This window comes from Phascolarctos cinereus, unplaced genomic scaffold, assembly GCF_003287225.1.
Source record: "Phascolarctos cinereus isolate Bilbo 61053 unplaced genomic scaffold, phaCin_HiC Scaffold_4;HRSCAF=312, whole genome shotgun sequence".
Lineage (NCBI taxonomy): Eukaryota > Metazoa > Chordata > Mammalia > Diprotodontia > Phascolarctidae > Phascolarctos > Phascolarctos cinereus.
The window spans coordinates 270,974,206-270,999,687 of NW_027555847.1; the positions used below are offsets into that span (position 1 = coordinate 270,974,206).

The 25,482-nt window shown below is 38.0% G+C and overlaps 4 protein-coding genes across 4 annotated transcripts; all 4 read right to left on the minus strand.

Annotated features, from left to right (window-relative positions):
• Positions 1-2,178: 2,178 nt before the first annotated feature.
• Positions 2,179-2,763, minus strand: LOC110199211 (interferon beta-like). The gene has a single exon (XM_020973951.1). It carries the CDS (start codon positions 2,737-2,739, stop codon positions 2,179-2,181), a length of 561 nt encoding a protein of 186 aa, XP_020829610.1. The 5' UTR covers positions 2,740-2,763.
• A 4,912-nt stretch (positions 2,764-7,675) lies between these two features.
• LOC110199253 (interferon tau-2-like) lies at positions 7,676-8,227 on the minus strand. Its single transcript, XM_020974011.1, has one exon. The coding sequence runs from the start codon at positions 8,225-8,227 to the stop codon at positions 7,676-7,678; it is 552 nt and encodes a 183-aa protein (XP_020829670.1).
• An 8,742-nt stretch (positions 8,228-16,969) lies between these two features.
• LOC110199216 (interferon beta-like) lies at positions 16,970-17,554 on the minus strand. Its single transcript, XM_020973954.1, has one exon. It carries the CDS (start codon positions 17,528-17,530, stop codon positions 16,970-16,972), a length of 561 nt encoding a protein of 186 aa, XP_020829613.1. The 5' UTR covers positions 17,531-17,554.
• Positions 17,555-22,476: 4,922 nt separating this feature from the next.
• LOC110199255 (interferon tau-2-like) lies at positions 22,477-23,028 on the minus strand. Its single transcript, XM_020974013.1, has one exon. It carries the CDS (start codon positions 23,026-23,028, stop codon positions 22,477-22,479), a length of 552 nt encoding a protein of 183 aa, XP_020829672.1.
• Between the last annotated feature and the right edge of the window lie 2,454 nt (positions 23,029-25,482).

Below are 25,482 nucleotides of genomic sequence, written 5' to 3' on the forward strand. Positions count from 1 at the left end.
TTCAAGATGATGAGTATAAATGTAATGAGTCAAGCAGCTGGCTGTATTGTTGTCTGGATCTCTAACCCAGATCCTCTCTCTCCTAATTCAATGCTGGGTCAGCTGGACAAGATTTTGCTTTTTCTTATACCACAGCACAGCACTCAGGTATAACTTGCAAGAACCAAAGGTTTCTTAACACATTGAATTACTAATGAACCTTTTATGTGTACCTACAAACACAGCAGGGAAATAGTTCATTAGAAGGTAAATGTGGAAATGCAGATTTTGAGAAGTGAGAAGTCGATTACTTTGAAAAATTGAGAAAGGCAACAGAAAAAATCAGCATTTTTGAAGATGGCGGAGTAAAAGTAGTGATTTGCTTGAGCTCTCCCTCAAACCTCTCCAAATACATGTAAAAAATGGCTCTAAACAAATTCTAAAGCAGCAGAACCCACAAAAAGAAAGAGTGAAACAAATTTCCAGCCCAAGACAAATAGCAAAGACAACTTAGAAGGTCAGTAGGAAAAGTCTGTGACCAAGGTGAGAAAGAAGCTTGATCTCAGCTCCAGTCACAGAGCACAGCCCCAGGGCAACGGCTATCTTACCCTACAGGAAAATGGGGGGGAGGGAGGGAAGGACAAGAGAGCAGGAGGACGATAGAAGGGAGGACAGGTTAGGGGAGGGGATAATCAGAAGCAAACATTTCCAAGGAGAGACAGGGTCAAAAGAGAGAGTAGAATAAATGAGGGGCAGGGTAGGATTAAGGGAAATATACTTAGTTTTTACAACATGACTACTATGGAAGTGCTTTCCATGACTACACATGTATAAGCTGTATCAAGTGGCTTGCCTTCTCAATGAGGGTGGATGGGGAGGGAGGAAGGGAGAAATTTAGAACTTAAAGTTTTAAAAACAAATGTTAAAAATTTGTTTTCATGCAAATGGAATTGCCTGTATATCTCACAGGCAATGGGGTATAGAAATCTATCCTGCCCTACAGCAAAATTGAAGGGAAAGGGGATAAGAGAAGGGTGGGGGGAGATAGAAAGGAGGGCAGATTAGGGGAAGGGGTGGGGGGAGGGACAATGGGGAGAAAATTTGGAACTCAAAATCTTGTGGAAGTGAATATTGAAAAATAAAAATAAATAAAATGGAAAAAAAACAAAAAATATTAAAAAATAAATAAAACATAAAACATAAAAAACTAAAACTAAAATAAAAATTAAAATAAAATAAAAATCGGCATTTTTAAGGGAATGACTTAATCTGTTAGCTGAAGTAGGTGTTAGTGTGGAATACTTTAAACTGAAATTTGATGATGAAAGAGAAAAATACATAAAATCTAAAAGTAGAAGATTTTAAACTTAAAATGTATGAGGAAGGGGAAAAAAATGACTACATAAAATTTAAAACTGGATGCCATGGAAGATAGTAAGCATGACACAGAGGCAAGAATGACGGTGAAGGAGCTACCTATCTAAAGCCTCCCCTTTACTATAATAACCCTGTCTTCTCATGGCATATTGTACACATTATAGGTCCTTAATAGTTGTGCCCTATTTTCAGCTAGTAAAAAGCATGTGTGGGAAGGGGGAGAGGTGCTTGGGGAGGGGAGAGGGTTTCCCTTGACTGTAAGTTCCTTAAGGACAAGGAATATGTCATGTTTTAAAACTATAGATATGCATTTTAGAGCTCTCTAAGCCTGAACATGGCATGGGAAGTTCAGAGAGGAATTCCTCTGACTTTGCTTTCTAAATTCATGGCTCCTCTTTCTTTTTCGGAGAACATAAAGATAAAATGAAGAGCTCCAGAAAACTCTAGGGGAAAAAAAAGAAACTTAATGAATAAGAAATTTCTGAATTAGAGAAAAGATACAGAGGCATTATACCTAGTACACAATAGTGGCTAAACTAATATTTATAAACTTAATGAATAAATGAATTGAATTGAAAAAGCAACTGAACAAATTAAGATTCCAAAATAATTTATTGTCCAAATGTAAAAAAGAATACTTTAAATAGATATGTTAAATAAATAAATAATTTTAAAAATAAATAAAACTGCAAAACTGTCCAGTTTAAATTTCAAATCCAATATGTTGGATACCACCTATTCCAAACAAAAAAGAGATGGTTTCAGCAACACTTGTAACATTTGTCCATGCTGTCTAGTTTCTGAAGTACAACTCCAAGTCCATCAGTTCTTTAGACATTCTGTCAATTTGAAAAGGAAGAAAAAATTCTTTCTGATTTCCACCTGGACTCTCTTCCAGGCACAGCTGGAGTACTCTTTGCTTTTCAGATAGTTCGTTATTCCTTGATAATAAATGTTGAGATGCGAGATGCTCTCTTCACTCCCCCAGGTGCTATTGGCCTGGTCCATCTCTTCCTCCAAAGCCATTTCCAGATGCACCATTTGCTGATGGATTCCACTGAGGAATGTCTCAATGATGGTCTTATCCACACCAGGGCTGGCATTTTTGCCACTGAACAGGAGGAAGATTTGCTGGAGCACCTCATGGATGACCATGGTGGCATTCTCCTTCTGGCATTGCCTAGGCTTTGCAATCTCCCGGGGGGTCTTGAAGTCCATTTTCTCCGGTAGACATTCTGGATGAAGTTTTCCAATCATTTTATTCAGGAGACTCAAACTCCTGTGATTGGTTCTTCTTTGATGGAAGCGAAGTGAGCCTTTAGAAGAGACAGCAGCAGAGAGGAGCAGGAGAAGAGCCAATTGTAAGACACTGTTGTTGGCCATAGTGAACTTGTAAGGAGCTGGCTGTGTAGACACTTCCAAGGTCTGCAGGGTGAATGGCTTTCCTCCATGGGTGACAGCTATTTATTCAGAGATGCCATCCATCTTTTTCTTGATCACAGGAATTTCCCACTTTTCAGTTCTTATTTTCACTTTTGTTATGTCATCTACATTTTTTCTTACTGTTTTGCTGTTTTCTCTTAGGTGCTTAGGAATTTATGTGGTCATGCTGCCTTACATATGGGTATACCACAAAACCACAAGGGTTTTATAGGTGTTCAGTAAGCATTAATAACAGAGAAGGAACTAATTATCACAATGAACTATCTCTGCTCAGTGAAAGCCTATATGGCAGACGGAATGTCTACAATAAAGAGTACTTCTTTTTAGTATAGCAAGGTTCACTTGTTGCTTTGGCTTCTTCCATAAAATTATTGGTTTATAGTAATCCTCATTTTTATTACTAATTAATTTGCAGTTAGCACGTTTATCTCAAAACAATTTGATTAAAGAGACAGCTGGAGGATTGAGCACTGGACCTGGGATCAGGTAGAGCTGAGTTCAAATTTGGCCTCAGATGCTTTCTTTTGAGGTGACCCTTGGTTAAGTCACTAAGTCTCTATCTGACTCAGTTTCCTCATCTATAAAATGTGGATAATAGTTACACTTACATGCCAGGATTGTTGTGAGGATAAAATGAGGTAATATTTGTAAAGCTCTTTGCAATCCTGAAAGTGCTCGATGAATACTATTTTGCTATTCATAATAAATATTGTTTGCATCAAGAAAACTTTATGATATTCAGTATGTCAGACTTATTTTTTAATAATATGATCATCTGAAATGGTAGAGTCCAAGTTCCTGTGAGAGGAGGAAGGCCAGAGTGCATATTATTTGGGTTGCAAACGGTTAGAGAGTGTGGAATTGATAAAACACACACACATACAACCATTATTATTACATGGTTTGTGAAATAAATGTAGTTTTCTTTTTCTTTTTACTTTCTTGTTTTTTTCTACCATCTCTGTTGAAGGAAACGTTCTTTTGTGAATGGAGAACTGATCTCAGAGTGAGGACAGAGCTGGAATCAAATCCTGCCTGTGCTGTATATGTTCCTAGGCAAATCATTTACTTTCTTAGTGCCTCAGTCAAGTCTTTAAAACTTTAATAATTCAGAGAGAATTTAATTACAATGACCTACATTGTAATTTCTTCAACTTATCACCTGTCCTTCTTCTTGACCCCTATTCCCATTCCCCCACATTAGTCCTCTTTGAAAATGAAGGACAAACAACAACAATACCAACAAAGAAGAGATTGAATGTAACAGATGTGGAAACAGAAACAGTAAATTTCAACTGATTTACATTTGTGTGCTGAGGAAGATTGAGGAGTCAAAGAAGGCTGAGGTTATGAACTTGTGAAGCTAAGGGAATGTAGGTGTCTTTCACAAAAACAGAGAACTTTGGGAGAAGGTATTTGAGAAAAGATAATGAGTTCTCTTTTGGACAGGTTGAATTGGAGATGTTTCTGTTACATCCAATTTAAAATATCTAATAGGAAACTGGTGATTCAGGATTGACGCTCGGGGAGAGGTTGGTGCTGTGTTCATAAACCTGTTAATCATAGAATGGAGGATAGAAACGACAAAGTTGGAATAGTTGGTGGTGGCTGTGGATGGGAGATTAGCTATTCTCTCACCTGCATTCAGGAAGAGAAACATAAAAGCTGAGGAAAACAGCTAGAAGTGTGCGGTTGAGGGATTCTAGTATCAAGGTTATCTCAGCAAATGAATCTCCCACTGTTATATGCCTCCCTGTGAGTTAGCATGGTTTGGTGGGAGGAAAGAGAAATTCTCCCATCCCTTCTTGTAGCACTACAACCTAAAAATTCATGAGAGAAAAAATAGGAGTAAAATAAGAAGGGGGCGAAGTCATTTCTACTGCTGACTCTTACAGACCCTAGAGGAGACTGAGGGAGGGAGGTTCCATTGACAAGATCCTTTCTCCCCTGATTTTCAGTTTCTAATCACCTTCAAGGTAACCTCAATTGTTGGGGACCAAGCAGGATGTCCCAGTGTATACAAGGCAAGGTACTAGGGCAATATCTAGCTATGTAAGGGGTTATCCCACCTCCTGACAAAGTTCCATTCCCTGTAATCACACCAGGTTAATAGCATGAGACTCATCCATCTGATCAGAAGTTCTCCTGGTCATCCTTGCTCCTCTGTTCCCTCTTTTAAAGTCACACTACCACCTAGTTCAGGCCCTCATCAGTTTTCCCCTATTGTAAGAGCAGTCTGAGTCTTCTTCTTGACAACAATCTTAGCTCATATAGCCCATATGCCAAAACAATCTTCCTAGTACAATGCTTTGATGATGCCATTCCTCTGTTCCAAACCTTCAATGGCTCCCTATTGCCATCAGGATAGAATATCAACTTATTGTGCTTGCATTTATAGCCTTCAACAATCTGCCTCCATATATCTATCTTGTTTCACATTGTTCCCCTTCAAGGATTCTAAGCCACACTATTCACCCATCCTCTCCTGTACTCTCATTTCTCACTTAGCTAAGGAACTGAAATGTTCAGAAAGCTAATTTTGTCTTCCTTAATTTCCTCATGACAGAAAATGCCTCCCCTGATTTTGACTCAGATAAATTCCCAGGTGGAGTACTTTTTAATCTGTACTTTTCAATCTTAAAATACTGACTTAATCCTTGGAAATAGTTCTTCAGGGCCAGGCTGGGGTTCTAACTTTGCAAGGAAGGCTCTTCCCACTTCATCTCCTGCTCAAAACTCCTCTCTGGCTATTCCAACTGCTGATCCAATCTGCTGAGCAATATATTCCAAGCAGCAGAAGAAGCATTCTGGTTTAAATGCTTAAAGGTTGTTGGGAAAAAATACTTGATTACTTATTAATATTGTTTGAACCTAGCTTTATGTGTCTAGAAATTGTCTAACCCCAAACTGTAGGTCATGCTGACCTCAGAAACTGCCCAGGGAAGCCAGCATGCTTCTTTTGCATCTGCTCACCTAGGTCTTTGGGTCTGCCCCAAAAGCTTGTGTTTTGGGCTCCCCAATAGCTTGTGTTTTGGCTTCATCCAAATTTTGTTGAATGTTTATACTTACATTCTGATATATATCTCAAGAAACTGATCCATATGCAGGTGACCCAATTTGCACCATTGTTTGAACTCTACATAATAGGAAATTTAAATGAGGTTTGGGGGAGGGAGTCACACCTTTTCTGGCTCCCTCCTTTGCTGAATCAATTTAATAAAATTTTTTCTGAAAATGATTTTTTATGTTTTGTGGGTTTTTTCCTTTTTTATATAATATAAATGTATTTATTTTTAGTTTTCAACATTCACTTTCACAAGTTTTTGAGTTCCAAATTTTTGCCCCATCTCCCCCCTTACCCCCAACCCCAAGATGGCATGCATTCTGAATATTCCTTCCCCTAGTCTGTCCTCTCTTCTATCTCTCCCCCCTTCTCTTATCCCCTTCCCCTTCTATTTTCCTGTAGGGCAGGATAGACTTCTATACCCCATCTCCTGTATTTCTTATTTCCCAGTAGCATGTGAAAACATTTTTTTAAACATATGTTTTTAAAACTTTAGGTTTCAAATTTTTTCTCTTCCTCTCTCCCCACCCACCTCACTGAAAAGGCAAACGACTCAATATAGGTTATACATGTGCAGTTATGCAAAACACTTCCATAGGAGACCTGTTGTGAAAAACTAACTCTATTTCCCTTAATCCTATCCTGTCCTCCCATTTATTCAGTTCTTTCTTTTGACCCTGTTCCTACTCAGAAGTATTTCCTTCTGATTACCCCCTTCCCCACAGGTTTGTTTTTGAACAACACGATTTGCTGGAGCATCTCACAAAGAATAGTTCTGGAATATTCTTTTTTTTTAAGGTCTGGTTTCAGTGCCGCCTCCTCCAGGAAGCTGCCCTTCACTCTCTCAGCTAAAGGTGTTCTTTCTTTCACAAAATTTTATTGGACCACTCTTTTTTTGGCCCTTTCCCTTTTTGCCTTGAAATCATCTTCTCTTAGATCAGGTGTAATTGGGCATGTGTTGCATAATACCATTAGAACAGGGATTCTTTATTTCTGTGTGTGTTTTGGGCTCCTTGGAAAGGACAATGAAGCCTGTGGACTCCTCAGAACAAACTTTTTTTTGGTAGTGGATAATGCCAAATGTTAACTACAGGTTAGAGAAAATTAAAGTGTAATATTTTTCTTATCCAGATTCCAGAACTTCTTGAAATTTATCCACAGAATTTGTGAATTCAAAGTCAAGAAACCCTCCTTTAGACTATTAGATTTCTGAGGGAAGTAACTGGATAATTTTTCTTCTCTGTGTTACCAGCATCTCCTTTAGTGCCTTGTTCTAAAGTAAGTGCTTAATAAATGTTGCTTGAATTGAATTGTTCCATTGAATCTATTATCCATTACCTTGGGAACATGTAGCCAGCTTTTCAATGAGAGTTTATTTAGTAAAAATAATGGGGCAAAAAATTTTTTACATTGCATTTAATATAAGAATGGGATATAATTAATACTATACAAAAATATACTTTCCTCAATAAATACTAATTTGACCAGCATAAATACATATCAGTTACAAATATAATACAAATATAAAAACAATATAAATATGATAAATACCAACATCAATTATAAAACATTACTACATTCTGCTTCTGAGCACAGATGAAAGTTCTCTCCATTCCTAGGCCTTACATTTTTACAAAAATCACTTAACCCCAATTGCCTCACAGAAAACAAAAGAAAAACAAAAACAACTCAATGAATTCAAATGATTTTCAGTTGATGCAGAAATTATAGTCTGTTTTTAACTCTTGAATGTTGGGTTTCAGGAAACATGAAATTGGAGCTAATGTGTCCTTGGAGTCCATTTCTTCATCCTCAGTCCCTGAGTTTTCTTGTGATTTTGCTCATGAACACAAAGATCTTCCTGATCTCTACTCTCACAATTTCCCAGGCACAGCGTCTATATTCTTTACCTTGCAGGTACTGGCTTATTCCTTGGAAGTAGCTCTTCAGGGCCAGCCTGGGGTTCTCACTTCCCAAGGAAGGCTCTTCCCACTCCACATCCTGCCCAAGACACCTCTCCAGCTGTTCCAGCTGCTGATCCAGGCCACTGAGCAGTTGCATGAGCTGGGTCTGATTCCAAGCTGCAGGAGTGGCACTCAGGCTGAAGATGGTGAAGATCTGCTGGAGCATCTCATGAACGATGACTGTGGCATTTTCCCTCTGGAGCTGGCTGCCTTCCGTGGCTTCCTTTGGGAAGTTGAAGTTGGTCCTGTCCTTCCAACATGGTCCCAAGGAAAATGGGCTCATTTGGTTCAGAAGTGAGAAGTCTTCCAGAAGGCCCTGAGTCAGGTCACAGCCCAGGGAGCAGAGGGTGCTGGAGCAGAGCAGCACCAGGGCAACTGGCAAAAAGGTCCCGGAGGTCATGATGACACTGAGGATGGTTTGGGTTTGGCTGAGCTGGGAGACCAGTGAGCCTTTGTCTCAGCTTCTTGAGTTATCTAGCCTCTAAGCCACTCTCTCTTAAATAGTGCTGAGTGTGGTTTTCACTTCTTAGAATGTAATTTCCCTTCACTTTCTGCTTTCTTTTACTTAGTTTCCACATCAGTTTTAGAAGACACCATCAAAAAGTCATCATCTGGATTATTTGTAAAAAGGCAACTAAATTCACCGTTAATAATATTCTGGATCAAGTTTTGCGTGTAAAAAGGATTCCTCCTGGCAATCTTGTATCTCTCCAGCATCTGGCACATTGTAGCACAAGCACCAAGTCTTATCAGTTACCTATGAAATAGCTCTTTCCACCCCCATTATATTCACCAAAGTGTCTGTCCTCATCTACTTTTGCCTATACCATTGTAATAATTGCATTAATAATAATACTTTATATTTATGCAGACATTAAGGTTTTCAAAAATGCTTCCTGCAAACTCTTGTCAACACCCGGTAGTTTAAACTAATATTATTTTGATTTTATTGAGGAAAAAGTAAAAGTCTCACAGATTTCAGTGACTTCTCAAAGAATACTCAGGTGATAAGTATTCTAGCTTACTTTGTCCAAATCTGAATACTTTAGTCCCATCCTGCCATCTTCTATTTCCTTGTATTTGTGTGTCTCTGAATTGCTTTCGTCCACTTTTCTATCTATCGGCATCTTACTTGTTTAGTGCCCAACTTAAGAGTAATTTCCTCCATGATATCATCTCTGTGTCTTTCCTTTCATGGTACCTTGCCTATAATAGGCAGCTATATATATAATATACATAAATATATTATATATATGTAATATATATGTGGATGTATGCACATATATGTATATGTATATATGCATATGTATATTTACATGCATACCCACATTTGTACACATGTGTATATATGAATATATGTGTGTATATATGTATGTATAAACATGTATGTGTACATATATATGTATGCGTGTATGTCTGTGTATATGTCTGAACCTAAGAACATTCCATGATTAGGTTATTGAACTGAACAATGGAACTGATATGATTTCCAAGGTACTTTACCCTTCTAACATTCCTGTATTCTGTGATTCATGCCTGTTAGGTAAGATAGAACCAAATTTGATCAAAAACAAGATTGGTATGACTATATATTCAGTGAATCGGGGATGACTTTTAATAATAAGGTGGGCTCAATTTTTATTTTCTTTATATAGTGAAGTAAAATGAAAAATTTCAGCCCCTTAGATTTCCCTTTGAGACTTGCTATGTGGAAAACAGGGTGCAAGTAGTGCTGTGAGTTAGCTGTTGGGGTACCTTAGACTGTAGTAGAGGACAGATTGGACAATTTCTGTTTTCATTTGGAATCCACTGATTCTCCCTTGGTAGTACATTGCAGTCTTGGCTTGTCTCTTGTCTTGGCTTCCCTCTGCATTCTGAGCTGCTGATGTCATCGCATTGTATTCTGGCAAGCTGAATTTCCACTTGTTCAGGGGGGAGACCACGTTTTCTACTTCCATTTTCATCATGTTTAATGTGCATTCAGTTTCCTTCTGATCTGTGTCATCACTTGAGCTTTCGAGGATTTTCTTTGTTGAGGGTCAGAGGGGAAATTACTTTTACTTTCTCTCTCTCTCTTTTTTTTTTTTATCATGTTTAATGTGCACCACTATAGCCTCACTGTGTTTCAGTGGAAAGAAGACTGGCTGTGGAGTTGAAGGATCTCTGTCCAATCCTGCCTCTATCACTTCCTACCTAGGTGACCATGAGCAAGTCATTTTAGCATTCTAAGTCTCGTTTCCTTATGTTTAAAATGAGGGGGTTGGACTGGATGACCCCAAAGGCACCTTTACAGCAATGATATATGGTCTTTTGGTGTTATGGAAGCCTAAGGGTGACATGGAGGAAGAGTGACAGAAACTTGGAGCAGGTAAAGGGCTCTAGATAATGAGGATGCAGAGAGCTGGTCCAGACCCAGAACCCTTAAAGTTTTAGTATTTATTACTATTAGTATAATTATAATATTAGCATTATTTCAAAATGGTACCTATCTTTACAACCATCTAACTATTTAAAAACATTTATTGTTATGTTTTATTCGTCTTTATTTGTGAATATATGTGCATAATATTTATATATACAATATATGCATATATATGTACATATAAATTTCTGAAGAAAAAAAAAAGTATTTCCTCCCCTCACTTTAGTGAGCTGTCCTTTGTAATAAAGGCAGCTAGGTGGCATAGTGGATGCAATGCTGGGCCCAGAGTCAGGAAGAACTGAGCTCAAATCTGTCCTCAGATTCTTGAAAGCTACATGACCATGGACAAGTCACTTAACCTCCTTTTACCTCAGTTTCTTCATCTGTAAAATGACTATAACTTTACTATCTACTTCCCAGGATGGCTGCGAGGGTAAAAATGGAATTCTATGTCCAAAATGCTTAGCACAGTGTCTGGTACATAGCAGAGGCCATGTAAATGCTGGCTATTCTTTTTCTTTATAACTAAGAAATAGACAAAAAAGCTTACCAAGGTTTACCAACACGTTAACTGAGTCAGATTGTACATATAACATTCCATACTCATATTCCTCCCCTCTCCAAAGAAGGAAGAAAAGCATATTTACAGTTTCTTCTGTTCTTTGGGGCCAACTTGATCCTTAAAGTTACAATGCTCATTTTTTTTCTATTTATGTTGTTCTTCCCATTTATATTGTAGTGATTGTGTATATTGTTTGCTTGATTCTGTGCACTTCATTCTGTATCTGTTCATATGTCTTTCCATGCCTATTTGTATTCTCCATAGTGAACACTCCAACAGTATTTGATAACACCCATGTCTCTCAATTTATTTAGTGTTTCCCCCGACTGATGGGCATTTACTTTGTTTCCAACTCTTTCTTTACCACAAAATAGCGAATCACCTTTATTAATTTTTGTAGACATTTATTTTTGTGAAATGCAAATGCTCATGAAAGAGTCTTAGAAATTGTGATATACAACTCTGAATGACTTAGCTATTCTCAGCATTACAATGATTCAAGACAGCTCTGAAGAACTTATGATGAAAAATACCATCCATCCCCAGAGAAAGAATTGATGGAATCTGAATACAGATGGAAGCATTTTTAAACTTTATTTTTCCTGAATTTTCATTTTGGTTTCTGTTTTATTTTACAACAAAACCAATATGGAAATATGTTTCATGGGACTACACATGTATAACCTATATCAAATTGCTTGCTTTGTCAATGAGGGTGGAAAGCAGGACAAGAGAGAGAGAATTTGGAACTCAATTTGAAAAATGAGTGTTGAAAACTGTTTTTATGTGTAGTTGGGGAAAAATAAAACACTAAATAAATAAGTACATAAATTCTTTTAAAAAATTGTGATATAAACTGTGCTTATATATTGGGTGCACTAGGCCATGAGGACCAAAGACCTTTGAAAATGCATAATATGTTATGCTAGGTGCCATTACATTCAACGTCTGCTTCTAGGCATGATAGAGGGTCACTTTCTCAGAATCAGAGGCTGCACAGATGTTCAGTAACTGTTTTCTGATTTGTAACTGGGCAATGATGAAAAGTTTTTTAACTGGGCACTGAGTTAGAATTAATTTTGAATATATATCATTGAAATGAATGGGAAAATGCTATCTTTCCCTGGTATCTTTCAAGTGAGAAGGGAGAATTGCTGTGAGCTGCTGGGTCATGAGGCTTTTAGCATTTCTTCTACAAAAACGGTCTCTTCCTGTTTTTATTGTGCGTTCCTATCAGTAAACATTTTTTGAGAACATACCCACATATTACAAATATGAGTTTATTTATACATTACATACAAAATTACTACACTGATAATTACACATTCAAATGAAAGAAGGGAAAATAAAGATGAAATAATATTTCATCCTAGAGACATTAGGGAGTCACTGGAGTTTATAGATCAAGACAATGACATGGTCGGACCTGTGCTTGAGGAAAATCATTTTGGTAGCCTTGTGTAGGATGGATCAGACTAGCAAGACTAGAAGCAGAGAACCAATTAGGAATCTATTGTAGTACTTTGGACTAGAAGAAGCTGGGTGAATAGAGTAGAGACATACATAAGACATATTGTGAGGCTAGAAATGATGTGGTTTGACAACTGATTTGACATGTGGCATGGGGGAAAGTGAGGCACTGATGTCAACGATTAATATCACAATTTTGAGCCTACTGTGGAAGTTTAGAAGAGGGCATGTTTGCCAACTTGAGGGAGGAAGAGATAATGTAATCATATCCATGCCTGTCCAGTCTTTCACACCAAAAAAAGAAAAGGAAAAGGAAAAGAAAATTGTGCATGTGGTTTTACTCACTGGTCTTTGCTCTAGACACTGAGCAGTGTCTGCTGTAGCAGGAATAGATGGAAGTGAGGAGAAACAGAGTGAGATGCTTTCCTACCTGAGTGGTTGTCTTGGTCACATCAGTAAGCTCTGAGAAGCCAATGCCCTATGCATCCCAAGAAGGCCAGAGCTGAGAAGGGATAGCATGGGGAATGTTTAAGGCTATGGTGTCATTTTGTTGGAGACAAATCAACAAGGAGAATACGGTGGACCTCAAACAATCGTCTCGCTCTCCAATTGATCACATGTTCCTTGCTGTTCAAGCCAGGTCCCACCTAAAGTCACTTATTCCATGTGAGGCCAATGTTCTACAAAAATCAGTCCTTACATGATCAAAATTATGCTGCCATCTACTGGTTCAAGTTGTCACGTGTTGCCCTCGGGCCTTCAAAAAAATGTCAAGACCCTAACTCAATTCCAGGGAGTAGATTGCCTGAGTCAATAACATTCATCTTTTAATGCAAAAGATCTCATTTGTGGAAGTCACTTAAGCACTGTTTACCTCAATGGATTTTAGAAGTTTGTTTGTTTGTGGGGTTTTTTGTAACCTCAAAGGTGAAATACTATCAAAATTTAAGCTTTTAAACATAATTCTAAGTTATTATCTCTCATGCCTTCTCACATTCTCACGATCTGGTTCCCTCAAAGTGAACTTTCATTAAGAGGGGTGATTGGTTGAAAGTTTTAGCAAGAAATTCTAAACTTGGAACTTTCCTACAAGGAGTCAATTTTAAAAATTGAAGTAATGCTTTTCACCTTATATGAGGGGTAGATAAGTATGCCTGGAAGACTACAAATAGAGTTGGATGTATTATTTTGTTTTGTTTTCCAATAATAATAATTTTTATTCTTAAAAGAAAAAGAATCAGCTGGCTTTGGGAAGCAAACAACTCAGATTCAGGGAAGAGTGGTTAGATTGAGTTGAATTTAAGTACAAAGGGGATGATATCTACAACCGTCAGCTCATAATTTTCATGGCATTACCGGAAATACATGGTTCACAAAGTATCTGAATGTCACTGAATTGGCATTGTAACCCAGAGTTCCCCCATGCCCATGACGTTAATGTGGAAGTAGAGCAGGACACCAGGAGAGGTCCAGGTAGTGCATGGGCCTTCTAGCTCTCTTTGCTGATGATTCTTAGTAAAGATGGAATAGTTTCCTGATGCAGGTCAGGCATAAGTAGAACACATAGCCAGAACAGGAAGGCCGACGTGACAATGGGTGAGCGGGTAAGACACAAAAGCCAAGCCACAGCATCTTTTTTCCCCTCTCTGTCCAAAGAGGTGGGGGAAGCCAATCACCATTATCGCTCCAAACTCTTCACTTCTTGTTTCCCCTTCCTCTCAGAGAGGGAAGGTGTAGAAGGGGCCTATCACTGTCCCTATCACTGACAGCCCAAGCCAATTTTCAAATGAACTCCTTCTCTGATCAGTTCCTGTCATTTCCCTGTTTATAAATTGATTCCTGTTGGTATAAAAAATGGTAGTGACAACCAGCCCTGATGAAGGGCTGGGGGAGGGAATCTGAAGAGGCTAGAGTTGTTGTAACTTGAAGAACCAGATGGAACCTTCAGTTATTGGTAATGTCCCTGTCATTTTGGAGAAACTGGTGAGTTATGGCTTGAGAGAAGCTGTAGAGGACAAAGAGAAAGAGGATGAAGAGATCTTTCCTGATGTAACTTTTATAGTGTCTCTTGAAGAGGATGAAGTGAATTCTTGAGAAGAGACTTGAATTGGTATCCTAAGTGACTATGTTCTTGGAAGTGATCAGAAGTCATCTGCTATTATGGTGATACTCTGGACTAGTTATGACTATGAGCTTTTTTACAGCTAAAACATTGTAAATAATTTGGTTATAATTTGTTACATTGTTAATAAATTTTAGTGCCCATAACTTTGAAATTTATTTCAACTTGGGAGAGTTGGTTTGAAAATACACGACACACACACATATACACACACAACAAATCTTATGTACATACCTTATACATATGTAAGATATGTATATGTACATATATATAAAAAATGGTAAAAAAGTAGAATGGGTTCTCTAAAGTAATTGATAAATTTATGAAGGTTGTAATTTTAATAATAAGAAAATATTTAACCTTCCCCTCCCCCCGAATTATCCTAGGATTCAAGATGATGAGTATAAATGTAATGAGTCAAGCAGCTGGCTGTATTGTTGTCTGGATCTCTAACCCAGATCCTCTCTCTCCTAATTCAATGCTGGGTCAGCTGGACAAGATTTTGCTTTTTCTTATACCACAGCACAGCACTCAGGTATAACTTCCAAGAACCAAAGGTTTCTTAACACATTGAATTACTAATGAACCTTTTATGTGTACCTACAAACACAGCAGGGAAATAGTTCATTAGAAGGTAAATGTGGAAATGCAGATTTTGAGAAGTGAGAAGTCGATTACTTTGAAAAATTGAGAAAGGCAACAGAAAAAATCAGCATTTTTGAAGATGGCGGAGTAAAAGTAGTGATTTGCTTGAGCTCTCCCTCAAACCTCTCCAAATACATGTAAAAAATGGCTCTAAACAAATTCTAAAGCAGCAGAACCCACAAAAAGAAAGAGTGAAACAAATTTCCAGCCCAAGACAAATAGCAAAGACAACTTAGAAGGTCAGTAGGAAAAGTCTGTGACCAAGGTGAGAAAGAAGCTTGATCTCAGCTCCAGTCACAGAGCACAGCCCCAGGGCAACGGCTATCTTACCCTACAGGAAAATGGGGGGGAGGGAGGGAAGGACAAGAGAGCAGGAGGACGATAGAAGGGAGGACAGGTTAGGGGAGGGGATAATCAGAAGCAAACATTTCCAAGGAGAGACAGGGTCAAAAGAGAGAGTAGAATAAATGAGGGGCAGGGTAGGATTAAGGGAAATATACTTAGTTTTTACAACATGACTACTATGGAAGTGCTTTCCATGACTACACATGTATAAGCTGTATCAAGTGGCTTGCCTTCTCAATGAGGGTGGATGGGGAGGGAGGAAGGGAGAAATTTAGAACTTAAAGTTTTAAAAACAAATGTTAAAAATTTGTTTTCACGTGCAAATGGAATTGCCTGTATATCTCACAGGCAATGGGGTATAGAAATCTATCCTGCCCTACAGCAAAATTGAAGGGAAAGGGGATAAGAGAAGGGTGGGGGGAGATAGAAAGGAGGGCAGATTAGGGGAAGGGGTGGGGGGAGGGACAATGGGGAGAAAATTTGGAACTCAAAATCTTGTGGAAGTGAATATTGAAAAATAAAAATAAATAAAATGGAAAAAAAACAAAAAAATATTAAAAATAAATAAAACATAAAACATAAAAAACTAAAACTAAAATAAAATTAAAATAAAATAAAAATCGGCATTTTTAAGGGAATGACTTAATCTGTTAGCTGAAGTAGGTGTTAGTGTGGAATACTTTAAACTGAAATTTGATGATGAAAGAGAAAAATACATAAAATCTAAAAGTAGAAGATTTTAAACTTAAAATGTATGAGGAAGGGGAAAAAAATGACTACATAAAATTTAAAACTGGATGCCATGGAAGATAGTAAGCATGACACAGAGGCAAGAATGACGGTGAAGGAGCTACCTATCTAAAGCCTCCCCTTTACTATAATAACCCTGTCTTCTCATGGCATATTGTACACATTATAGGTCCTTAATAGTTGTGCCCTATTTTCAGCTAGTAAAAAGCATGTGTGGGAAGGGGAGAGGTGCTTGGGGAGGGGAGAGGGTTTCCCTTGACTGTAAGTTCCTTAAGGACAAGGAATATGTCATGTTTTAAAACTATAGATATGCATTTTAGAGCTCTCTAAGCCTGAACATGGCATGGGAAGTTCAGAGAGGAATTCCTCTGACTTTGCTTTCTAAATTCATGGCTCCTCTTTCTTTTTCGGAGAACATAAAGATAAAATGAAGAGCTCCAGAAAACTCTAGGGGAAAAAAAAGAAACTTAATGAATAAGAAATTTCTGAATTAGAGAAAAGATACAGAGGCATTATACCTAGTACACAATAGTGGCTAAACTAATATTTATAAACTTAATGAATAAATGAATTGAATTGAAAAAGCAACTGAACAAATTAAGATTCCAAAATAATTTATTGTCCAAATGTAAAAAAGAATACTTTAAATAGATATGTTAAATAAATAAATAATTTTAAAAATAAATAAAACTGCAAAACTGTCCAGTTTAAATTTCAAATCCAATATGTTGGATACCACCTATTCCAAACAAAAAAGAGATGGTTTCAGCAACACTTGTAACATTTGTCCATGCTGTCTAGTTTCTGAAGTACAACTCCAAGTCCATCAGTTCTTTAGACATTCTGTCAATTTGAAAAGGAAGAAAAAATTCTTTCTGATTTCCACCTGGACTCTCTTCCAGGCACAGCTGGAGTACTCTTTGCTTTTCAGATAGTTCGTTATTCCTTGATAATAAATGTTGAGATGCGAGATGCTCTCTTCACTCCCCCAGGTGCTATTGGCCTGGTCCATCTCTTCCTCCAAAGCCATTTCCAGATGCACCATTTGCTGATGGATTCCACTGAGGAATGTCTCAATGATGGTCTTATCCACACCAGGGCTGGCATTTTTGCCACTGAACAGGAGGAAGATTTGCTGGAGCACCTCATGGATGACCATGGTGGCATTCTCCTTCTGGCATTGCCTAGGCTTTGCAATCTCCCGGGGGGTCTTGAAGTCCATTTTCTCCGGTAGACATTCTGGATGAAGTTTTCCAATCATTTTATTCAGGAGACTCAAACTCCTGTGATTGGTTCTTCTTTGATGGAAGCGAAGTGAGCCTTTAGAAGAGACAGCAGCAGAGAGGAGCAGGAGAAGAGCCAATTGTAAGACACTGTTGTTGGCCATAGTGAACTTGTAAGGAGCTGGCTGTGTAGACACTTCCAAGGTCTGCAGGGTGAATGGCTTTCCTCCATGGGTGACAGCTATTTATTCAGAGATGCCATCCATCTTTTTCTTGATCACAGGAATTTCCCACTTTTCAGTTCTTATTTTCACTTTTGTTATGTCATCTACATTTTTTCTTACTGTTTTGCTGTTTTCTCTTAGGTGCTTAGGAATTTATGTGGTCATGCTGCCTTACATATGGGTATACCACAAAACCACAAGGGTTTTATAGGTGTTCAGTAAGCATTAATAACAGAGAAGGAACTAATTATCACAATGAACTATCTCTGCTCAGTGAAAGCCTATATGGCAGACGGAATGTCTACAATAAAGAGTACTTCTTTTTAGTATAGCAAGGTTCACTTGTTGCTTTGGCTTCTTCCATAAAATTATTGGTTTATAGTAATCCTCATTTTATTACTAATTAATTTGCAGTTAGCGCGTTTATCTCAAAACAATTTGATTAAAGAGACAGCTGGAGGATTGAGCACTGGACCTGGGATCAGGTAGAGCTGAGTTCAAATTTGGCCTCAGATGCTTTCTTTTGAGGTGACCCTTGGTTAAGTCACTAAGTCTCTATCTGACTCAGTTTCCTCATCTATAAAAATGTGGATAATAGTTACACTTACATGCCAGGATTGTTGTGAGGATAAAATGAGGTAATATTTGTAAAGCTCTTTGCAATCCTGAAAGTGCTCGATGAATACTATTTTGCTATTCATAATAAATATTGTTTGCATCAAGAAAACTTTATGATATTCAGTATGTCAGACTTATTTTTTAATAATATGATCATCTGAAATGGTAGAGTCCAAGTTCCTGTGAGAGGAGGAAGGCCAGAGTGCATATTATTTGGGTTGCAAACGGTTAGAGAGTGTGGAATTGATAAAACACACACACATACAACCATTATTATTACATGGTTTGTGAAATAAATGTAGTTTTCTTTTTCTTTTTACTTTCTTGTTTTTTTCTACCATCTCTGTTGAAGGAAACGTTCTTTTGTGAATGGAGAACTGATCTCAGAGTGAGGACAGAGCTGGAATCAAATCCTGCCTGTGCTGTATATGTTCCTAGGCAAATCATTTGCTTTCTTAGTGCCTCAGTCAAGTCTTTAAAACTTTAATAATTCAGAGAGAATTTAATTACAATGACCTACATTGTAATTTCTTCAACTTATCACCTGTCCTTCTTCTTGACCCCTATTCCCATTCCCCCACATTAGTCCTCTTTGAAAATGAAGGACAAACAACAACAATACCAACAAAGAAGAGATTGAATGTAACAGATGTGGAAACAGAAACAGTAAATTTCAACTGATTTACATTTGTGTGCTGAGGAAGATTGAGGAGTCAAAGAAGGCTGAGGTTATGAACTTGTGAAGCTAAGGGAATGTAGGTGTCTTTCACAAAAACAGAGAACTTTGGGAGAAGGTATTTGAGAAAAGATAATGAGTTCTCTTTTGGACAGGTTGAATTGGAGATGTTTCTGTTACATCCAATTTAAAATATCTAATAGGAAACTGGTGATTCAGGATTGACGCTCGGGGAGAGGTTGGTGCTGTGTTCATAAACCTGTTAATCATAGAATGGAGGATAGAAACGACAAAGTTGGAATAGTTGGTGGTGGCTGTGGATGGGAGATTAGCTATTCTCTCACCTGCATTCAGGAAGAGAAACATAAAAGCTGAGGAAAACAGCTAGAAGTGTGCGGTTGAGGGATTCTAGTATCAAGGTTATCTCAGCAAATGAATCTCCCACTGTTATATGCCTCCCTGTGAGTTAGCATGGTTTGGTGGGAGGAAAGAGAAATTCTCCCATCCCTTCTTGTAGCACTACAACCTAAAAATTCATGAGAGAAAAAATAGGAGTAAAATAAGAAGGGGGCGAAGTCATTTCTACTGCTGACTCTTACAGACCCTAGAGGAGACTGAGGGAGGGAGGTTCCATTGACAAGATCCTTTCTCCCCTGATTTTCAGTTTCTAATCACCTTCAAGGTAACCTCAATTGTTGGGGACCAAGCAGGATGTCCCAGTGTATACAAGGCAAGGTACTAGGGCAATATCTAGCTATGTAAGGGGTTATCCCACCTCCTGACAAAGTTCCATTCCCTGTAATCACACCAGGTTAATAGCATGAGACTCATCCATCTGATCAGAAGTTCTCCTGGTCATCCTTGCTCCTCTGTTCCCTCTTTTAAAGTCACACTACCACCTAGTTCAGGCCCTCATCAGTTTTCCCCTATTGTAAGAGCAGTCTGAGTCTTCTTCTTGACAACAATCTTAGCTCATATAGCCCATATGCCAAAACAATCTTCCTAGTACAATGCTTTGATGATGCCATTCCTCTGTTGCCAAACCTTCAATGGCTCCCTATTGCCATCAGGATAGAATATCAACTTATTGTGCTTGCATTTATAGCCTTCAACAATCTGCCTCCATATATCTATCTTGTTTCACATTGTTCCCCTTCAAGGATTCTAAGCCACACTATTCACCCATCCTCTCCTGTACTCTCATTTCTCACTTAGCTAAGGAACTGAAATGTTCAGAAAGCTAATTTTGTCTTCCTTAATTTCCTCATGACAGAAAATGCCTCCCCTGATTTTGACTCAGATAAATTCCCAGGTGGAGTACTTTTTAATCTGTACTTTTCAATCTTAAAATACTGACTTAATCCTTGGAAATAGTTCTTCAGGGCCAGGCTGGGGTTCTAACTTTGCAAGGAAGGCTCTTCCCACTTCATCTCCTGCTCAAAACTCCTCTCTGGCTATTCCAACTGCTGATCCAATCTGCTGAGCAATATATTCCAAGCAGCAGAAGAAGCATTCTGGTTTAAATGCTTAAAGGTTGTTGGGAAAAAATACTTGATTACTTATTAATATTGTTTGAACCTAGCTTTATGTGTCTAGAAATTGTCTAACCCCAAACTGTAGGTCATGCTGACCTCAGAAACTGCCCAGGGAAGCCAGCATGCTTCTTTTGCATCTGCTCACCTAGGTCTTTGGGTCTGCCCCAAAAGCTTGTGTTTTGGGCTCCCCAATAGCTTGTGTTTTGGCTTCATCCAAATTTTGTTGAATGTTTATACTTACATTCTGATATATATCTCAAGAAACTGATCCATATGCAGGTGACCCAATTTGCACCATTGTTTGAACTCTACATAATAGGAAATTTAAATGAGGTTTGGGGGAGGGAGTCACACCTTTTCTGGCTCCCTCCTTTGCTGAATCAATTTAATAAAATTTTTTCTGAAAATGATTTTTTATGTTTTGTGGGTTTTTTCCTTTTTTATATAATATAAATGTATTTATTTTTAGTTTTCAACATTCACTTTCACAAGTTTTTGAGTTCCAAATTTTTGCCCCATCTCCCCCCTTACCCCCAACCCCAAGATGGCATGCATTCTGAATATTCCTTCCCCTAGTCTGTCCTCTCTTCTATCTCTCCCCCCTTCTCTTATCCCCTTCCCCTTCTATTTTCCTGTAGGGCAGGATAGACTTCTATACCCCATCTCCTGTATTTCTTATTTCCCAGTAGCATGTGAAAACATTTTTTTAAACATATGTTTTTAAAACTTTAGGTTTCAAATTTTTTCTCTTCCTCTCTCCCCACCCACCTCACTGAAAAGGCAAACGACTCAATATAGGTTATACATGTGCAGTTATGCAAAACACTTCCATAGGAGACCTGTTGTGAAAAACTAACTCTATTTCCCTTAATCCTATCCTGTCCTCCCATTTATTCAGTTCTTTCTTTTGACCCTGTTCCTACTCAGAAGTATTTCCTTCTGATTACCCCCTTCCCCACAGGTTTGTTTTTGAACAACACGATTTGCTGGAGCATCTCACAAAGAATAGTTCTGGAATATTCTTTTTTTTTAAGGTCTGGTTTCAGTGCCGCCTCCTCCAGGAAGCTGCCCTTCACTCTCTCAGCTAAAGGTGTTCTTTCTTTCACAAAATTTTATTGGACCACTCTTTTTTTGGCCCTTTCCCTTTTTGCCTTGAAATCATCTTCTCTTAGATCAGGTGTAATTGGGCATGTGTTGCATAATACCATTAGAACAGGGATTCTTTATTTCTGTGTGTGTTTTGGGCTCCTTGGAAAGGACAATGAAGCCTGTGGACTCCTCAGAACAAACTTTTTTTTGGTAGTGGATAATGCCAAATGTTAACTACAGGTTAGAGAAAATTAAAGTGTAATATTTTTCTTATCCAGATTCCAGAACTTCTTGAAATTTATCCACAGAATTTGTGAATTCAAAGTCAAGAAACCCTCCTTTAGACTATTAGATTTCTGAGGGAAGTAACTGGATAATTTTTCTTCTCTGTGTTACCAGCATCTCCTTTAGTGCCTTGTTCTAAAGTAAGTGCTTAATAAATGTTGCTTGAATTGAATTGTTCCATTGAATCTATTATCCATTACCTTGGGAACATGTAGCCAGCTTTTCAATGAGAGTTTATTTAGTAAAAATAATGGGGCAAAAAATTTTTTACATTGCATTTAATATAAGAATGGGATATAATTAATACTATACAAAAATATACTTTCCTCAATAAATACTAATTTGACCAGCATAAATACATATCAGTTACAAATATAATACAAATATAAAAACAATATAAATATGATAAATACCAACATCAATTATAAAACATTACTACATTCTGCTTCTGAGCACAGATGAAACTTCTCTCTATTCTTAGGCCTTATATTTTTTGGAAAAATCACTTAACCCCAATTGCCTCACAGAAAACAAAAGAAAAAATAAAAACAACTCAATGAATTCAGATGTTTTTTCAGTTGATGCAGAAATTACAGTCTTTTTTTAACTCTTGAATGTTGGGTTTCAGGAAACATGATATTGGTCAAGGAGCTGATGTGTTCTTGGAGTCCATTTCTTCATCCTCAGTCCCTGAATTTTCTTGTGAGCTTGTTCATGAACAGAAAGATCTTCCTGATCTCTACTCTCACAATTTCCCAGGCACAGTGGCTATACTCTTTACCTTGCAGGTACTGGCTTATTCCTTGGAAGTAGCTCTTCAGGGCCAGCCTGGGGTTCTCACTTCCCAAGGAAGGCTCTTCCCACTCCACATCCTGCCCAAGACACCTCTCCAGCTGTTCCAGCTGCTGATCCAGGCCACTGAGCAGTTGCATGAGCTGGGTCTGATTCCAAGCTGCAGGAGTGGCACTCAGGCTGAAGATGGTGAAGATCTGCTGGAGCATCTCATGAACGATGACTGTGGCATTTTCCCTCTGGAGCTGGCTGCCTTCCGTGGCTTCCTTTGGGAAGTTGAAGTTGGTCCTGTCCTTCCAACATGGTCCCAAGGAAAATGGGCTCATTTGGTTCAGAAGTGAGAAGTCTTCCAGAAGGCCCTGAGTCAGGTCACAGCCCAGGGAGCAGAGGGTGCTGGAGCAGAGCAGCACCAGGGCAACTGGCAAAAAGGTCCCGGAGGTCATGATGACACTGAGGATGGTTTGGGTTTGGCTGAGCTGGGAGACCAGTGAGCCTTTGTCTCAGCTTCTTGAGTTATCTAGCCTCTAAGCCACTCTCTCTTAAATAGTGCTGAGTGTGGTTTTCACTTCTTAGAATGTAATTTCCCTTCACTTTCTGCTTTCTTTTACTTAGTTTCCACATCAGTTTTAGAAGACACCATCAAAAAGTCATCATCTGGATTATTTGTAAAAAGGCAACTAAATTCACCGTTAATATATTCTGGATCAAGTTTTGCGTGTAAAAAGGATTCCTCCTGGCAATCTTGTATCTCTCCAGCATCTGGCACATTGTAGCACAAGCACCAAGTCTTATCAGTTACCTATGAAATAGCTCTTTCCACCCCCATTATATTCACCAAAGTGTCTGTCCTCATCTACTTTTGCCTATACCATTGTAATAATTGCATTAATAATAATACTTTATATTTATGCAGACATTAAGGTTTTCAAAAATGCTTCCTGCAAACTCTTGTCAACACCCGGTAGTTTTAAACTAATATTATTTTGATTTTATTGAGGAAAAAGTAAAAGTCTCACAGATTTCAGTGACTTCTCAAAGAATACTCAGGTGATAAGTATTCTAGCTTACTTTGTCCAAATCTGAATACTTTAGTCCCATCCTGCCATCTTCTATTTCCTTGTATTTGTGTGTCTCTGAATTGCTTTCGTCCACTTTTCTATCTATCGGCATCTTACTTGTTTAGTGCCCAACTTAAGAGTAATTTCCTCCATGATATCATCTCTGTGTCTTTCCTTTCATGGTACCTTGCCTATAATAGGCAGCTATATATATAATATACATAAATATATTATATATATGTAATATATATGTGGATGTATGCACATATATGTATATGTATATATGCATATGTATATTTACATGCATACCCACATTTGTACACATGTGTATATATGAATATATGTGTGTATATGTATGTATAAACATGTATGTGTACATATATATGTATGCATGTATGTCTGTGTATATGTCTGAACCTAAGAACATTCCATGATTAGGTTATTGAACTGAACAATGGAACTGATATGATTTCCAAGGTACTTTACCCTTCTAACATTCCTGTATTCTGTGATTCATGCCTGTTAGGTAAGATAGAACCAAATTTGATCAAAAATAAGATTGGTATGACTATATCTTCAATGAATCATGGATGACTTTTAATAATAAGATGGGCTCAATTTTTGTTTTTTTAATATGGTGAAGTAAAATGGAAAATTTCAGCCCCATAGATTTCCCTTTGAGACTTGCTATGTGGAAAACAGGGTGCAAGTAGTGCTGTGAGTTAGCTGTTGGGGTACCTTAGACTGTAGTAGAGGACAGATTGGACAATTTCTGTTTTCATTTGGAATCCACTGATTCTCCCTTGGTAGTACATTGCAGTCTTGGCTTGTCTCTTGTCTTGGCTTCCCTCTGCATTCTGAGCTGCTGATGTCATCGCATTGTATTCTGGCAAGCTGAATTTCCACTTGTTCAGGGGGGAGACCACGTTTTCTACTTCCATTTTCATCATGTTTAATGTGCATTCAGTTTCCTTCTGATCTGTGTCATCACTTGAGCTTTCGAGGATTTTCTTTGTTGAGGGTCAGAGGGGAAATTACTTTTACTTTCTCTCTCTCTCTTTTTTTTTTTTATCATGTTTAATGTGCACCACTATAGCCTCACTGTGTTTCAGTGGAAAGAAGACTGGCTGTGGAGTTGAAGGATCTCTGTCCAATCCTGCCTCTATCACTTCCTACCTAGGTGACCATGAGCAAGTCATTTTAGCATTCTAAGTCTCGTTTCCTTATGTTTAAAATGAGGGGGTTGGACTGGATGACCCCAAAGGCACCTTTACAGCAATGATATATGGTCTTTTGGTGTTATGGAAGCCTAAGGGTGACATGGAGGAAGAGTGACAGAAACTTGGAGCAGGTAAAGGGCTCTAGATAATGAGGATGCAGAGAGCTGGTCCAGACTCAGAACCCTTAAAGTTTTAGTATTTATTAGTATTAGTATGATTATAATATTAGCATTATTTCAAAATGGTACCTATCTTTACAACCATCTAACTATTTAAAAACATTTATTGTTATGTTTTATTCGTCTTTATTTGTGAATATATGTGCATAATATTTATATATACAATATATGCATATATATGTACATATAAATTTCTGAAGAAAAAAAATGTATTTCCTCCCCTCACTTTAGTGAGCTGTCCTTTGTAATAAAGGCAGCTAGGTGGCATAGTGGATGCAATGCTGGGCCCAGAGTCAGGAAGAACTGAGCTCAAATCTGTCCTCAGATTCTTGAAAGCTACATGACCATGGACAAGTCACTTAACCTCCTTTTACCTCAGTTTCTTCATCTGTAAAATGACTATAACTTTACTATCTACTTCCCAGGATGGCTGCGAGGGT